Raw genomic sequence first — 17,795 nt, forward strand, 5'->3', positions numbered from 1 at the left:
CTATTACCTTAATTGTGTATAATATAATTCTTATTCTTACAAAAGTTAATGAAATTCTATTTCAATAAGTGGGTAGCTGTCCTAGGCATTACAGTTTTCACAAAAAAATCTGAATATTTTTTTCTAGAAAAGATGAAATTGTTATGCCTCTATGCTTCTCCTAAGTAAAACAAAAGGCATCTGGATGTTTCTCCTTTTTGACAAAAACATTGCACAGGTGTATGAGAAGGTTTTCAAGCCTTAAGGTGAATAATAGAACAAAAATGTGCTGTGGACCTATAAGTCCATTTTTATTTGGACATAGGAATGTGCCCTGCATCCTGCCTGCCAGTGAACAATCCCTTCCTTGTAAACAGACAGGAATTTACAGGCCTGGGCTGAGAGAAATGCACAGGCACACACCTACAGATCATCTATGTGAGAGAAATGGAGAGAATACTCCATTTCAGCCCTATAACTAAAAACTACTGAACAGGGCATTCCCTTCCTGTGGGCTCTCATTAGCGCTATTGCTAGTCTTCACCCTGCCAAGGTCACGCCAGTATGCCACAGGGTATTTGGCCTTTAAGGGACTTTTTCTGTTCCAGGGACTTGTGAGTTTTTGTGGATGGTAGCAGCAAAGCTCAGCTCCCTGGAGCCCTTGCTCTGAGGAATGCGTGTAGGGGGATTTTTAATTTTTATTTTTTTTTTAAATTTTAGGACCTGAGCAGTCCTAAATTTATGCAGTAGTGTTTTTAGTGGGCTAAAATTGTTCTGAGCTGCCCATAAAGCATCTGCCTTTTGTCTCCCCTGCTGTGGTCTGGGCACCATTCAAGTTATCGTTTCCCAGACAGTGATTTGTTTAGGAAGCTAGCAAAGAGCTGCATTTCTACACTTGAAATGCAGCCAGCAGCACAGTCCAACAACTAGTATGCAGTGGGAGGAAGCTGGGAGGCTAAAACATCTCCCCGCCTCTGTGGCAGTAGTGGCCTGGCCTTGGTTAGTTTTGTGCCAGAAGGTGTCTGATGTTACCCTTACCAGGCCTGGGCTCCAAGGAGCCTCTCCCACCCTCCCCAAGTGACCCGCATGGGGGTACTTCAGCTATACGGGGGCTACGCTCTTGGATGGTTTCATTTCCTGGCTCAGGGAGAGACTGACTTATCACCTGCTTTTTTTTATTTCTAATACAAACCCTTATTAATATCATATATTTTAAAGCACTTTTTCAGAACCTCTGACCTTTATCATGGTTAAATATGAGCCAAAATCCCTTGACCCTTCAAATAAAACTTGAAAAGCCAAACCGAATAGCTAACCATTAATCAGCTTGTGATTTTATCAAGGGTTTTCTGTCACAGCAATTCTGGGTCTTACATAGGTATGAGGTGCAGCAGTTTGGGGTCTTATACTGCTATCAGGTGAGAGCCTATCTTTATTCATTCAGGGGACAGATGAGTGTGTTACTAACTATATCCAAGTGAATTATGTTCCTATCAGCCTGTATAAGAAGGTGATGTACAAGGCTTAGGATTTGTTTATTCTTTCTAATTCTACTACATTTTTCCCATATAGCATCAAGCAACTCAACTGCAGTCACATTTTCAGGTTTAGATTTGCAATTGTGTGAGCAGTCTGTGGGAATGTCGTGACTACACACAGAAATCAGGCCATGCGGGAAAAAAAAGTCTCCAGTTCTCTTCATTGCAAGGGCACTTCAATATCCAATCAGAACAAGCGATACTACGAGGAGGGCAGGCAACTGCAAGGCGCAACCAAGCACCTTGGTTAGATGAAAATCTGGCCTCTAATCTGGTACTTGAATCCACATCTGAAATGGGAGTCACAGTAGTACATACCTAGCTCCTCCTTACGCACCTTTTCAGAGTGTTGTGAAAGTGGTAAAGGGTTCTTTGGGTTCTCACAAGTCAGGTGGTTGATGACAGTGTGTCATGCAGGTATGAGCTGTTCAGGTTTCCATACAAAATATAGTTTCCTGCTTGGACAACAGTTGTGAATTTATATTAATACAACTGTGGCATTTCTCAGTCTACTCAGTCAAATTAATGCTTTGGAGTTCAGATATGTGTGCCATGAGGACACATTAAAGAGAAAACACAGCTACCTGGAGGAGTTGTAGTTAACTGAAAGAACTTTTAGGCAGCAGAAGGCCCTCACCTTTCAGTGCAAATATACTCCCTAGCAAAAAAAAGAAGGAAAGAAGAGAAAAAAGAAGTGGAAAACTATAAGCATGTGCCTTTAAGCAAGCAAGCAAATAAAATAGTGGGGAAACGAAAGCGATAAATGAACAGGTAAAAACTAGCGAAAAATCTCTCTGGTTGCAAAAACCAAAGACTTTGCAGTGGCTTAGTACAAGATGGTTCCTTAATTTATTTATTTTTTTCCAAAGGTGTAAGTGGCCCTTGAATTTAAGAAGGGAGGGCAGTGTTACAGCTATTACAGAGCAGGATGAAAGGCACATTACCCACTAAGGTTTTGCCCTCCTTGAAGCCTCTGGCCACTATCAGAGACAAGATTATTACACCAGATAGGTGGACCGCAGCCTAATCCAGTTTGGCGTGTATTTCCCTGTGACACATACAGACGCTGCCGCAGAGAAGAGACTGGTATATCCTGCTCCTAGCATGCTGTGTCTGCATTTGCCCTCTCTGATTTGAGAAAGCCGTGTCTGACTTGCCAAGTGTGAACAGGAAGCTTTCCTGAGCAAGTGTTCTTTACTTTCACAGAGATATATATTTATTGAGGGGCAGGAAGGGGAGTCTCAGACCGTTGCTGTGGCTGCAGTAATCACCACTCCCACCACCCCATTCCAAATGAAGATGTTCAAAGCTGTGATTTCAGGGAAATGACCGTAAAGATTCTTTTGCTGTTCAGAGCTGTGCCAGCAGTCAGGGACTTTTCAGAGACTAGTTTTCACTAGAATGAAAACCACCTTCTACGGTCCTACAGTTACTGTTTACACCAACAAAACCCTTGCAGTGGTTTCCCTTTGTTGCTTTAGGGATCTGCAAGGAGGGACAGCGTTGGAGCTAGCCACTCGAGTCACCCACGGCCAGCGACCAGGAAAGGTACCAGCCAGGGGAGAGCAAGAGAGGAGGCAGTGGATGCTGCAGCAGATGCACTGCAGCAGGGGAGAGGTGGTTACATGGGAAGCTGAGAAGGGACAGGTAGCCGCAGAGCCTGCATGAACTTGCACGAGAGTGCAAAATGGGAGAAACTGAAAACGAGAGTGGCAAATAGAAGGCGAAGGAAAGAAGGATGTGATAAGGGTAGTAGCAGCCTGCTTATTTTAATTAAAAAGGATTCAGCTGACATCAGGCAGGAGGTTTCCAGCCCACGCAGAGGAATGGTGATGACATCCCCAGCATTGCAATGTAAGGATGAGGGGTGGAGATGCCATGTCTCCCTGTGAGGAGGCACTGAGTGTGCCTGGGAGAGGGCAGGGGCCCCTCCAGGAGCCTGGAGTCCCACCTGCACTGGAGGCAGCATGACACATGGCTGCCTGCCCAGGTCCAGGCTCACTTCGACCCACTGGCAGTTTGTGGTGTTGGTATTTCCGTTGAAGTAACTCTGAAGGATCCCAAACAAGGATTATGCAAGTCTATAGTAAATTCTAAAAACCCTGAGAGATCCACTGTCCCTGCTTAGGAAACTTTATCCTCCGCATCTAGACAATATGCCATAGGGAGAAGGTGGAAACTGAGACAAGGATAGATTTGGTTGTGCTTTGACTAATTAATCAAGTGAAATTCTTAACACCACCTCCTGGGCTGGTGAACGGTTGTTAGCCATTACCGCTGAAAAGCCTGGGCTGGTGATGGTCAAACAAGGAAGGACAGTTATTTTCCCCATAACTGGTTATTCAAGATGGACTACGTGCAACTCATCATTTCAATGTCCCAGTGTTTCACAGTCTAACTATATTTAATGGGCAAATAATTTGATATCCAAAAGCCACCTGGGGTTGCACTGTTGTTTTTCCTGGTGTTCAGTATATCCCACTTTCTGGAAAGTCTAAGCACCAGCACATAGAGAGGACTGCATTTTCACTTTGAGTAACAGAAGCAGCCTTTTGGGGGGAAGATCAAAGGTACCAGATTTTCTCTTCCTCCCAATTTCCCCTTTCCAAATGAGGCACTACAAGCACAGAGTAAAAAGGTCAGTAAAATTCGTTTGCACCTAAAGAAATTATGTGTTGACTATTACAGGCCTAAGAAAGGGTCACACATACATGTTTTTCAGAATGAGACATCAAAAACAAAGTGAGATAGCCCTGATCCTGCAAACAGACATGTCCTTAGCCTGTACTCCAGCAGGACTATGTCATGTGTAAAGTCAGGCAAGCTCATCCCTCGGAAATGTTCTTCCCTATCTGTGGTCTCATGTTCTGCACTAGTTTGGACAGAGGAGCTATTCACATCCATGTATTTTTTAAATAGCTCTATTAAACAGAGTTATATACATTTCACTTCTCTCTATCCTCTCCTCTTTCCTTTCTTTTCATGTGGATGTATGTTAAAACAACTGAATCTTCAAGCCATGCTTTTAGCTCGGAGGGCTGGGCAAACTGACTTTCCTGAAGTCTAGAACCGATCTGGACTGACATGAATACTGAATTGAAAGACCCTGTGTGATTCAGGGGAGGGTTTCAAAAGTCCCAAAAGGATTTAGATGACAACGACATTGGCAGAGAAATAATTCAGTGGAGAAAAGGGGGCGCCCAAATTTTACTTTGAGTGACTGAGTGAGCTTTCTGTCATCCTGGGGTGTGCTTTAATGCTCAGAACTCAAAAGGATTTCTGAATATTATCTACTCAAAACAAAAGAGAAGGTGAGCAGCTCTCTTCTATGAAATATGCACGTACTGCAAATGCTCAGCTGGGTTATAAATTCCCCTTTTAAAGCACCGAGGAACTTTTATTTCCTTGATTGCCACCTAGTGGAAACTGTGCTGCCTGCATTGCATTATTCACAGTAGCATTTCCATCTCAGAGCTCATTCAGCTGTGCAGATGATTGCACCACTGAAATAAGGGGCAACTTATCGTGCATGTGTTGTGCTTTGTAAGTTATAGCAAGGTCTTGGTAGCTCAAGAGATTACATGGTAAGGTGCAGAGTGGCACAGGTGTTCCTGAGAAATTTATCTTTCACCAAGATCAGTAAATGGTACTAGCAAGAGGTGAGGTACCAGATTGGAAGGGTTCATGTTATAACCTGGCCATCTCTCAGGTCACAGGTTATTCACAATGGACAGTTACTATGTAAATTGCCCAGTTCCAGTCAGGTGGAAACCAAGCTATAGGTCAACATTAATATAACTAGGGTGTATTTTCTTCAGTTGGGACAATTGTATTTTAAAGATTAGCCGTGTACTATTTTAGAAGGTTATAATAACTGCATTAAGATGTGTTGCTGAAAAAGTGGGGTTCTATCCTGAAAAAAGGCCGTTGATTTTCTCAACTCACACTTTGAACTGATTTGTGATAGTGTTCCTTGGGGTATTATGAGTCTCTGTAAGATGTTATTTGAAAACATTTTGAAATGTCAATCCAGATTCCTGAAAAATACCAGAATAGTTCATTTTGGAGAGTGTTCATTCATGTGCAGACACCAGAATGCTGGTTAGATTTCAGCTCTGCATTGAGAGTCACATTTGGTCTGACCCTTATTCCTGTGATGTTTTTTCTTGCTTCTTTCACGTTTTTCAAAACTTCAGTGGCTTTCCTTCAATAATTTTATTAGATTATGCACACTCAGCCCTTGAGAAAGCAGCTAAGTTTCTAACGTTGTTCCAGGCCTCTTTGTATCGAAGTCCTGCCAGTGCCAAGCATTTTGGCACCAAATTAGCGTATCCACACCATGTTCTTGTATCCACTTGTCTCTCCCTCTCTCATCAGCAATCTTTCACTCACTTTCTTTCTTGAGAAGGACAAGATTTCTCTTGCTGCCACCCTGACATGCTTCACACAGCCTGACCCCAAACCTTTGCTGAAGCAGTGCATGTTATTCCTGATCCTGTGGTGATGTTGGAAAGCAACCAAAAACTCACTATTTGGAAGCCTTGAGACATGAATATCAGCAACCCATACAGAGAACTGCTGGCAATTAGCCTCAGTAGCTAAGCAAAGTGGTTTCCTTTAGCCTTTAAATAAAAATGTATGCCAAGAATTTCTAGAAGTTTCCCAGATAAGGTGCATAAATGGAAGCTTTTTGTAACTCGCCTTGTCACTAGATTGCATTCAGGCAAATTAAATCAATTGTTGGGTCTTGCCAACTAATAACGGAAGTTTATCTTCAGGACGCATTTTTTTAATGTTGTCTTTTTCTATATAGGAAAAAACAGTGCCCAGTAGAAAATCGAAAATTCTTTAGAAAAATCTTTGTTAATGTTTTTCCTTCCTTCTTTTTCTTATTTTTAAATAAAAGATATGCAGAGCCTTGAGCAGTTGCTGAGGGATGCAATAATATATGGGCAGCCTCGAAGCCGCAGAGCATGGAGAAAAATCATTATCCTCGTGGAGGGCATTTACAGGTATGTTTGTGTTTTAGAAACCTGAGTAGTCTTTATCGTTTCTGAGGACAGAATGATATATTGAGTGAAGCGAACATTGACTCTAGGTATCTGAGAGAAATCTTAAGAGAGTGGAGGTTACAATAACATTCTGTGATCTTGTAAATAGATTTCCATTACGTCAGTCTGAGCCCTGGTGTAACTTGCTCCAGTTAGATCCTGTGCATTGTTCTGAATGTTGATTTAGCAAATCACAGTGGAGTGGGAGACGTACTGTGAGAGCAAGACAGATCATCACCTGGTGTATGTTGCCACAGATGTGATAAAATTCATGGAGCTATAGTAGGTGAGGAGTTTTGCTAAGTGAGTAAGCTGACTTTTCTGGAGTTGTTTGTTACGCACGGGCAGATCAAAAGACAACTACGCAGAACTTAATTAGCTCTGCATGCCTAGTTCTTATCCAGCTGTTGGAATCTAAAAACTCAAACTAAACATAGGCCAAGAGATACCAGCACCTTTCTAGTAATTAGTGCTGGACCTAATGGACTCACACTTTAACAGGAAAAACAATTAAAAGACTGGCTTTCAAAGAATTATATAGTGGTATTTCATGTAGCCCCAGTCCCTGGAGGAATTTCAATGAGAGAAGTGCCTTTGAGAATCCATCAGATGATATCAGCATCGATAATACCATGTAATTATAGAGCATCCTAGTCAGATAGCTCCGATTCACTCGTGTGGTACATCTTACACCCGACCAGAAGGACAAACCATCACTAGAGTCAAGCAGCAAAGCAGAGGCACCAGCCAGGCCCACCATCCTGGGTTTCATACTGGCAACCGCTCAAGTCAGGAGAAGATTGTTGGGGAGGCAGCCATGGGGCTGGTGGATGGCATGGAGGGGGAGCCACTGGTGGGCAAGGAGCTAGAGCAGGGAGAGGGAGAGATCATGAAGAGGAGGGAAAGGCTGAAGAAGCAGAGATCTGGACAGTAAGAGGGTTTGCAGGCATCTAGGTAAGGCTACTGTGGCGACGACAAGAGGGGGGGAATAGGAGAAGGATAGGTTTGGGAGTAGCAACACTTGCACCAGAGAGAAGGGAACCAGAACCACTCATTCACAGGACGTGACATGGTTTATGAAAGCAACATTAAACTTTATATGTAAGGATCATATCATGTGTTGCTGAACCAGTCTGGATGAGCAGTCGTTTATGCCATTTTATTGAGAAATGCTAGCACAGTTGAGCTGATTAGCTTCTTTCATAAGGAATCTTTTTACGATCTCATGTCATCACAACTTCACAGTTGTCAGTGCTTTCTTTTTGCCTAACATTTTCCATCTGCAAAGAGAACAAATCAGTCCTTATCTAAATACCTGTCACTCAGAGCTGAAACAGGTCAGCAGCAGATCAGCTGATCCAAAGCAGGCTGAACGTCTCCTTTCAACCAGAATAAACAGAGCAAAACTGCAAATAAACATAGCTTGGCACTACTAAAAGAAAGCTCGGATTTAAGGACTTTGATCATGCAGAAATTAAGTGGACCACCAACATTTTACTGATAAATATTCCCATCGGTCACATGGCCTGCAGAAAATGCTCCAGCTGCTGAGTTTTGTTCGCTTTTAAATCCTTTACCCTGGATATTGATCACTAGGCAGCAAGAAGGTAAACTGGTGACACAGAAGCATAGATCAGTCTGAGCAGTGGGACAAACCCACAGTCAGATATTTGCAGCTATAATAACTGTATTTCCAGATGCATCTTTGATACAGAGTTTTCTTTTCCTCTACTTTTTCAGTTCATTTTCAAAGGAGATTTTGTTCTCAAAAGTTCGAAGAACCTTCTGTTGGAATGCAAAATAAAAATATGTTAAACCTCAGAGAACCTCACTAAAGAGGAACCATAAAGTTCCTTCAGCCCCATAAGGGCTAAATAATGTTAAGACCACTCATGCCCTGAGGGTCTATGCTTCTGAAAGGCATCAAGTAAAAGAAAAACAAAGCTCAGCTCTCTAATAGTCTTTCATTGGAAACTAGCCCTAGCAGTAGCTAGGTTGGTTGGTTAGTTGTTTTCATAGTCTAAGCAGATCAGAAATTGAAGATTGTGGTTTGGTTGCAAAGCAAGTCTGCTCTGACTTGAGGGAGAATACCACCACACCCCACGGTGTTGTATCCCTGCCATCACTGCCAACCCGAGACGCAGGCAGCTGATCTGTCCTTACAACACTGCTGGGAACAGACTCACAGGCCATGTAGTCTAATACAGTAAGTAGCTAATAACATTTCATGTGCAAAAGAAAAGCTGGAGAGAGACATATTAGAAATACTCTTACTTTTTTTGTGTGCATGTTCTTTCTTTTCTTGGCCCATGATTCTTGAAAGAGACTAAAATTTTCCAACCCCATATAGGCTACTCTTAGTTTTCTTGAAGATTTGCCAGATGCCAAATTAACATTCATCTACAGGGTTTAAGAGGAGGTAGACTGTTGTTAATGTATTCTTCTTACAATAGTTAATACTGCCTTTTTTTTTTTCTTTCTTCCTTAAAGGACTTAAATTATGCTTCAGGGACAACTAATACAGAATTTAAATAACTTGGTCAGAGCCATTCTCCATGTTAAAATATCTTGACTTGCAAGTTTGGCTTGGCAAATTTTTACAGAAATGCTTTTTCCAGAGATGCAAAAGAAACACCAAGTTTTCCTTCTTTAAAAAAATACTGTTATATGGGTCACCATAGTTCTAGTATGGTGAAGTTGATGGTGTGGAAAAAAATTTGCCTTCTCTTTCCATTCAGAGTATGTTAAAGTGTTTACACTGTGCATAAACTCGGACTTACCAGCTGGCAAAATCTGAAAAGGGTCATGGCTAACCAACACGAGCATTTCTGGAAATCAGACTTGTGCTTCAAACCATAAGCCACAGATTTTGCTTGGTTACAACTGAAGGCAGAATTGGCCCCTCAACTTGGGAAGCACTCAAGCTACATGTCAAATAAATAGCAATACGTATATGTTTGTTTGCTTTTTAATGTCTCTATTATCTTGAAAAAAAAAAAAAATCATCAGAAGTAAACGTAACTACTAGTGAAAGCTAGTTCTTAACTTGGACTAGCCTAGGAGCAAATATATTCCGTTTGCACTCCAAACTGAGAGAGACTATCTAGCCATCAATCTTCAGTACAAAAAGCATGAACAAGTTTTGGCAGTGTCCAGGGCACAAGTTAAACTGACTCGCTAAATCATATTTCTATTATTCGAATTCCAGCTAATGTTTTCCTTCGCTTCTACCATTCCCAGTTCAGGATTAATCAGTTACTGTGTTCTTATATGGTTTGTGGTAGGCTTCTGCTCTCTTGCAGACATATTTACCTAGGAGTCAGACAGGCCAAGGCCCAGGGCAGGAGTTATGGGGCACCAGAAACTGATCAAAACAGATTGTTTTTCATTAGTTTTTTCCCTGCTTTTAATTTAATTTGGGTATTTTCCCTTCCAGCTCAGAAAATAGCTCTCTGATCAGTTAGATATTGTCCAGTGCCTTTTCATGTGCATTAGAAGTTCCTTAGGATTCAATGCCAATACCGTAGGAAATTTTTCAGGGTTATTTTTTATTTCCTGGGATTAAGTGACTGGACTTACAGAAAAGAATGGGTAACATTTCATGTCTTTGGCCAGGGACCAGCATTAAAGGTTAACATTTCTATTGTTTCAGTGTATGGGGTTGTATTTGAGGGCAGGGTTGGAAGGTTTCCTTAAAACTATTGCTCTAAACTACAAAACAGAGATTGTTGTATGAATGTGCAAGATTTATATAAGAAAACAATACCTAAAGTAAACATTAAAATGGAATGCATACGTCTTGGGAGTAACAGGTCAGGAAAGGAGGGATTTTCCCAATTACAAACTAGCCTGAAAGGGGAACAGATAAAGTTTTCAAATGTTGAAAGGATAGTGGTACTTATAGGGTATGTTTAGAGACGTTGAGTGATGCAATTATGAAGAAGACAATAGGTTGAATATTGGTAAATTAATTTTCCTGAAGAAAAAAAAAAAATTGAAACTGTGGTACCATAGTAGGATGTAGAAAACTCTTTTCCTGAGAAGTTTCAAAATAAACTGGACAAAAACTGTCAGTATCCTGTCAAGAGCAAGCCTTTGTTCCAAGCGAAGTGACCAGCACAAGTGCACACCTCCTGTTTCTCAAAGCACCTGGCTCCACAATTCATCAGCTGCATCAGGAAGAATCTCAGTGATTGAACAGCTTCAAAATTCAGTGATCCCAGAATTTTGGATTACCTCCTCACATCTGGAAGTGCATTCAAACTGAGTGTGTACTGAAGCAAGCTTTTGTGCCCACCCGCCGAACAAGGGTGACCAGGGTCAGCTGCAATCTAGAAGCTTTACATCCCTGCCACCAAGCTAATAATTTTTGCTACAAGACAGGATGTAATACCACGTGATGAGAATGTCTGGCCTGGGCAGAGCCAGCTTATGTCCATCTGCATCCAGCTTTTTTGATGTGCCCTGTGTGCTTGAGCAGATCTGGAAACAGATCAACAGCTTTGTAAAAGTGACACAACCAGACTGAGACAGAACAATTACAGTTCACTTCTGGCGCTCTGGTTTAAACTCAGTCGACATCAATGTTTACTGAAGGATTCAGTAAACTTTCCATTTGGGATACCCAAGAGGTTATGTGAAGTGAGCTTTATCTTGGAGCAATTCTAAACAGAGCGGTGTTTATATCACAGACCATCTCCCAGGGACAAAAGAGAGACCAAGAACAGAGTAGGCAGCAAAACAGCTCTTGCGTCTGCCATCAGGAGGGCTGAGGCCTGTTTGAATGGCAGCACGTGAAAACATACATGAAACTAGCAGCGCTTTGTCTACTCCATGGACACTTCAAGGCCATGTTAGGACCTCTGTCAACTATTGTAACATTTATGTCAGCCAGCATCTTTCAAGAGCAGTAAATCAACACTGAAATTGAATACAAGTGCTTTGTTTGGCTAAACAGCTTAGAGTTCAAAGCGAAATCTCCTACTCATACTAGTAAGAAAAGTTTTCATTAAATCCTCTTAATGGTTAAATCTTGCAATAGCCATGTACCAGCTCTATGTATTCATGAATTCATGATTCTATGAATCAGCAACAACTTTGCTTCCATTCCACAAATATGCAGCAAATCAAGCTCTGTATTTTTAATTTACCATTTTTACTCTTGTCTTTTTGAAGATAAATGCTGTCTCTCCCATCTGAAATCTCCATGAGCCCCTAAGCCTAATCTTGTCCATGTAAACGTGGAAAAACTCTTATTGTCCTTCTTTGCCTAGCTGGTCTGCCCAAGTATTGCTGGAAGGTGGAGGGTGGGATGCCTATTTGCTTCCCTCTGCAGAGGTGCTCCTTGGCACCAGTCACTCTCTGACCATATAGCCAACTTGCAGGCCGACCAGACGCGGCCGAAAGCTGCCATCCCCAGAACGATGATACGATGCTGCATGCCCAAGCACACCCAGTGGCTCAGTATAATTTTTAGCTGACTAATGCTTTGACTCTGGGCTAATGTGAGGACTGTGGGCTCTGCCCTTGTATTCATTAGGAAAATAGCTGTGGTGGTTGAAGTTGCTTCTCCCCCAGTTGCCAAGCGCCATTTGGGAAAAGTGAGAAAGCCCAGCCTTCAGGAGCTTGCAGTACAAGCCCACCCTTCTTTGCTGCAAGAGACTTTGGTGCTGATATATAGCCCCACAGCTGCCTCTTCTTTTGCTGGGCAAGATAGAAGGGCAAGATTAGCCAACTTGCAGGCCGACCAGACGCGGCCGAAAGCTGCCATCCCCAGAACGATGATACGATGCTGCATGCCCAAGCACACCCAGTGGCTCAGTATAATTTTTAGCTGACTAATGCTTTGACTCTGGGCTAATGTGAGGACTGTGGGCTCTGCCCTTGTATTCATTAGGAAAATAGCTGTGGTGGTTGAAGTTGCTTCTCCCCCAGTTGCCAAGCGCCATTTGGGAAAAGTGAGAAAGCCCAGCCTTCAGGAGCTTGCAGTACAAGCCCACCCTTCTTTGCTGCAAGAGACTTTGGTGCTGATATATAGCCCCACAGCTGCCTCTTCTTTTGCTGGGCAAGACAGAAGGGCAAGATTTGCCAGCAGTCACCTGACAGCCAAAAATATGCCTCCAGGCACACACAGCCACTCTCCGAACCTCCCAGTATGAACAGCACAGTCAACCCTTGTCCATGGCTGCTCCCCCGTGCTGTTCTTTCAAACTAATGGAGACTTGCCTACGGGCAGGTCTCCTTCAAAACTGGAGACCAAGCTGTTTCCAAGCTTACTCAGACCAAAGGCTGAAGAAGGACTAAAATTGTCAGAAATTTCCCAAGTGCTAAAAGCACATCCTGCCGCTTTTGTGGTACCAAGCTTCCAGCTGCATAGTGCAGCTAGAGTGGCAATAAAACAATCTGTGAAAGCCACTGGTCCAGGATCTAAAAATTGCCAAGTAGTTGTGTTGATCGCACTGCCTTTTTGTACATGCTATTTGGGAACAAACTCGACATTGGATGTGAGGAAAAATTTCTTTACTGAAAGAGTGGTGAAACATTGGAACAGGCTGCCCAGGGAAGTGGTGGAGTCCCCATCCCTGGAGGTATTTAAAAGACGAGTAGATGAGGCACTTAGGGACATGGTTTAGTGGACATGGTGGTGTTGGGCCGACGGTTGGACTCGATGATCTTAGAGGTCTTTTCCAACCTCAATGATTCTATGATTTCTGCTTACCTGAAACTCTTGTAGCATTTGCAGTCGGAAACCTTAGCCACAGGCCTTAGCCACGGAGCACTGGTTTTCCTGGCACACAGCGCCCTCACTGTTTTTGCTAGGAAGTATTTAGCATTTAAAGACCTGCTCACTAGAGCTAGTGTAAGAGTACATGTCTAACTCATTATGAAATGAATACTTAGTGCATCAGAGCATATCCAAGCATAGCTGTAGTCATCTCACAAAGGTTTTCAAGACACAATAATCTTCACAGCAATACTATTGATATGTCATCTTTATGGGATTAGAGTGCATTTCTTATTTGTCTCCCTGGGCTTTCATTTTGCTGTACAGCTCCTCTGTGCCTTCTAACTTACTGACGTGATTACCAGCAACAAAAGAATTATCGTCTCTTCTTATTTCTACAAATCTCAGTACGCTATTAGTGCAAGTTCAGAACATTTCCTTTTCCTGCATCGCTGTAAGAAAGTGATAAGAAAAAGAACGGAAATATTTTTTCCTTTTGAGTACTACATAGCAGGCTGCATTTCCTAAAAAGTTCGTATGGGGAGAAACAATTGGCAAGAGAGGATTTGAGCTCCCTTTTCTAATCCCTGATTCTGTCCACTGAAGACTGGGGCTGCTTTGAGTTATGGCACCATCTGTGCATTTCAGGTGGCCCATCTCCTGTGTATGTTAGACCCAACTACTCTGCACCAGGGTAATTTGCTCTAGAGCTGCTACCCCCAAATATTACCACAGTAGCTGACGGTGAAGTAAGCAAGGACCAGACTGAATTACAGCGGTTCCTTATAATTCATTACAATATTTGTTTTGTACTGAATTGTAATGTGCTGCTTTGGGTGAGTATCTCCCCCGTGCTTTATATCTTTCCTTCTCCTTTCTGGCATGTTGAAAATTTACAAATGTTCAATGACTTTTTGACCAGTTTTGATTGTTTGAATTCTAAAACTGTTTGACTGTTTTATACTTACCTGCAGATGGGAAAGGGTTGCAATTTTTCTTTGAATTGTAAATACAAATTGAGGTTCCAGAAGATCTTTCATGGAGTGAGGCAATTAATGCCTATATTTTCTGGCAGTATCTTAAAGAGAAAGCGAGTACAAGATTTGTTGTTCATCCATGATTCTCTCCATCTGCAGCATGGAAGGGTCCATCGTGCGCCTGCCAGAGATAGTCTCCTTGAAGACGAAATACAAAGCCTACCTCTACTTGGACGAAGCTCACAGCATCGGTGCGGTGGGTGCAACGGGCCGAGGAGTTGTGGAATACTTCGGTATGAGTCCTGACGATGTTGACGTATTAATGGGAACGTTCACAAAGAGCTTTGGCGCAGCTGGAGGATACATAGCTGGCAAAAAGGTAAAAGGAAAACACAAACATTTTAACATCAAGGGGGGGAAGTACCTTCTTATTATGTATGATCTATTGCATTATCTTTTCGCATAGACTGCTTTGCAGGAGCAGTATTCTAAAGTTAGTACCATTTTTGTCTGGATCCCAAATGCACATCAAACAGCCAGACTTTCTTATTTTTGTTTCATGTTCATATTATGTAATTTGCTTGGGTTGGGTATTTCTGTGCCACCCTGATGATTGTTGTTTGTCTTGGAAATGTTTAGACACGTTGTGGTTGGCTAAATATACTTCACTACATTAATTTGCATGCAGATTGCTCATTACTTTGTTTCACATTTGTAAACAGTGTATGGAGCAATATTAAGAGATTAAAACCACAGTTTCATCCACTGATAATAAAATTCCTAAACAGTTGTGGATTGTCACAGTTGCATTTTTTAGGAGGATGAAGAAAGAGGGTTACTGAGGGCCTTTTGCAGTAGTAAAATCCGTGTCCTCAGTTGCTCTGCGTACATTAACAAAACAACCGCCTGCCAACAACAGATGTCAACAAAAAGTAGAGCTGAGCTTGCTTCAACTGGGGGTGTAGAAGAAGAGAAAGCGTAATCAGCACCATTGTGAAATGTCCTCGGTTTTGTTGCTTGACAGAGATATCAAGTGGTTGCTGATTATTTACCCTTTTCATACCCTGCTGAATGTATTTCTTAAGTAGTTTGCTGAATGAGTAGGAAGCCTGTTTAGACAGCCCATATGGTTATTGTCAGGATAACATTAATAAGGGTAGCACTTGAGTAGAATAAAAGGGCTATAAGAAAGTATCGAGTGTATATTTCTTACTGTCTTTTCTGGTTTTGCCCCTGGAGATCTTAAAACAGGCTATCATAATACATTAAGAATCAATTTTCTTTGTTTTCTTTGCTTCCTGAATTTGCATCTGAAGGTTTAACTCTTACCAAAGACAATGTGGCTAATGTAGCTAGAAATTATAGGAAGCCTAGACCTGTGAAAAGCAGTCTAAAGTAATTCATCATCTAATCCTTGGAAGTTTTCTTAAATGAAAGTGGGTCGCTCTTTTCATGCCTGTGTGTATCACTAAGCTTTGCCTCAGGCTTCCGGGCCTTGGTGGCAGCTGCCAACACACTTAGCACACTTATATTCATTTCCACAGCCAAAAACTCACTGTGGCACTGTTTATTCTGCATCAGCTAGAGCACAGAAGCCTTCTCAGCTATTTGATCAAACCCTTAGGATTACAACTGCAATATAGCAATGCATAACCTGTATAAGGTTAGGTAAATCTTTATCTTTAGCATTGGAGTTACCACATAGACTCATACAGCTTTTTTGGCAATAATTTGTGTTATTCTCTTTGGGTTTTTTCCTGGTGATATTTTTTATCAAAGGCGGTTTTCAAGCAGGCCTCATCCCTTTCTTGCTAATATGCATTCAGCTTTTAGTGTGCTGTTACTCTGACATTTTGCACTAGGAGGTATAAGCTGTCATAACAGTGATGGTCTTAATCAAGTGCTGAATTCCTACAGTGTCCCTGGATTCAGAAGAGTTACTGGTGCTTTAGACATGCCTACAGTACATCAAAGCTTTTTCTAGGAGCACAGATTGTTCTCTTAGTTATACAAGGAAATGTTAAAGCAGCTATACCGACTCTAACATGACTGTCCCTGCCACACTGATGGAAAGTTTCAGTTGAAAGAAGTTTATGTTAATAGCCAAAGAGAGATCCCAGTAAGGTTGCTTTCCCTGGGTTAGGTCTTGTGGCAGAGGAACTATACTGATGTCATGTAGGCTTTGCTTCGTTCCCAGAGAGGAACTGAGCAGTATTTTAAGTGCAGCTGTTCATTGGTCTTTAAATGATTTTGGCTCCTTTATAATCAGTCTTAGCACAGAAGTAAACATTATTCTATTCCAGACTTTTGTTTCAGCTGTAATTGCCCCACTTATATGGTAAAGTATTTGCACCTGCCTGATGTTTCTTCAGGCTATGTATTAAGAGTAGCAGCCAAGAAAGCAAACCAATAACTGGTGAAACATCCTCTTCCTTTCGCATGTTCTCACTCCTGCAGTAGTTAAGAGGGAGATCTGCTGTTTGGCCAGCTCAAAGCTCATTCATGCTTTGTTTTGCTTGTGTAAGGACCTTGTGGACTTTTTACGAACTCATTCTCACAGTGCTGTGTACGCCACATCTATGTGTCCACCCGTAGCAGAGCAAATCATCAGGGCAATGAAATGTCTCATGGGACTAGACGGGACAACACAAGGTAAGCCGCCTTCTTTAACTTTACTTATTTCAATTACTACCAAAGCATCTACTGTGTACAGGCGCACACAAAATGTCACCCAGCAGCAAGGTAGTATGGTATTGCAATCCAAAGGAAATAATTCTTACTGTAAAATTAATATCCAAATCATCATACTTCTAACTACTATCACCTCTATTTCTTTTTCCACGTTCATTCACATGCATCAGGGATGGAAATATTCCAGAATTCTGGCTCTATAGTTGCCAGCCCACTCTGCTTTGCAGCAGCAGCAAATGGAAGTACATGAATTGCCCTTTGAGTAGACTGTCTGACTTTGTAGGAGGGGTTCATAAGGACATGCCTTCCTTTATGGGCTAGATGCTGTCAGTTTAGCTTCTTTGTAAGTGTGAACCTCCAAAATGGCAAGCAACTCAAGCATGGTGCAGAATTTCAAAACAGGTATTGTATGTTAAATAATAGCATGAGAAGATGATTATAATAATTCCTACCTCACTCAGGCATTAATTATGGTGTCCTGAAGCTAGTTTTCAAGTACATTTTGTCCCAAAAGCATTGACTACTTGGTGCCTTTATAAAAAATTAGGTTTATTTATACTCCTCTCCTGAAGTTGCAGATGCAGCTACCGTCCAATCCTGTGTGTAACATGCTTTCGATGGAGCTAGCAACAAAGCAACTGTGTGACCTATCTATCTGCTACTGTTTCAAAGTGATACTGATACATATTCAATGTTCTAGGACTTAAATCCCGACTTGAAGAAAAGCTGGTGGGTTTTGAATTTGTAGAGTTTTTGTCCGGAGTGCCCGAGAATCATGTTACTGTGTAACATGCAGTTGAAGACACAGATTCTGCTCTGAAGGGCGACCTCTTTT

The 17,795-nt window shown here is 41.9% G+C and overlaps 1 protein-coding gene across 1 annotated transcript in view; it reads left to right on the forward strand.

Moving 5' to 3' along the window:
* SPTLC3 (serine palmitoyltransferase long chain base subunit 3) overlaps positions 1-17,795 on the forward strand; it is an 81,517-nt gene that overhangs the window by 47,616 nt on the left and 16,106 nt on the right. Inside the window, exons 7-9 of the mRNA XM_009282530.1 lie at positions 6,424-6,529; positions 14,429-14,648; positions 16,795-16,921. Of these exons, the coding sequence (XP_009280805.1) occupies positions 6,424-6,529; positions 14,429-14,648; positions 16,795-16,921 (453 nt within the window). The remainder of the gene's footprint in view (positions 1-6,423; positions 6,530-14,428; positions 14,649-16,794; positions 16,922-17,795) is intronic.

This window comes from Aptenodytes forsteri, unplaced genomic scaffold, assembly GCF_000699145.1.
Source record: "Aptenodytes forsteri isolate BGI_AS27 unplaced genomic scaffold, ASM69914v1 Scaffold5, whole genome shotgun sequence".
NCBI lineage: Eukaryota > Metazoa > Chordata > Aves > Sphenisciformes > Spheniscidae > Aptenodytes > Aptenodytes forsteri.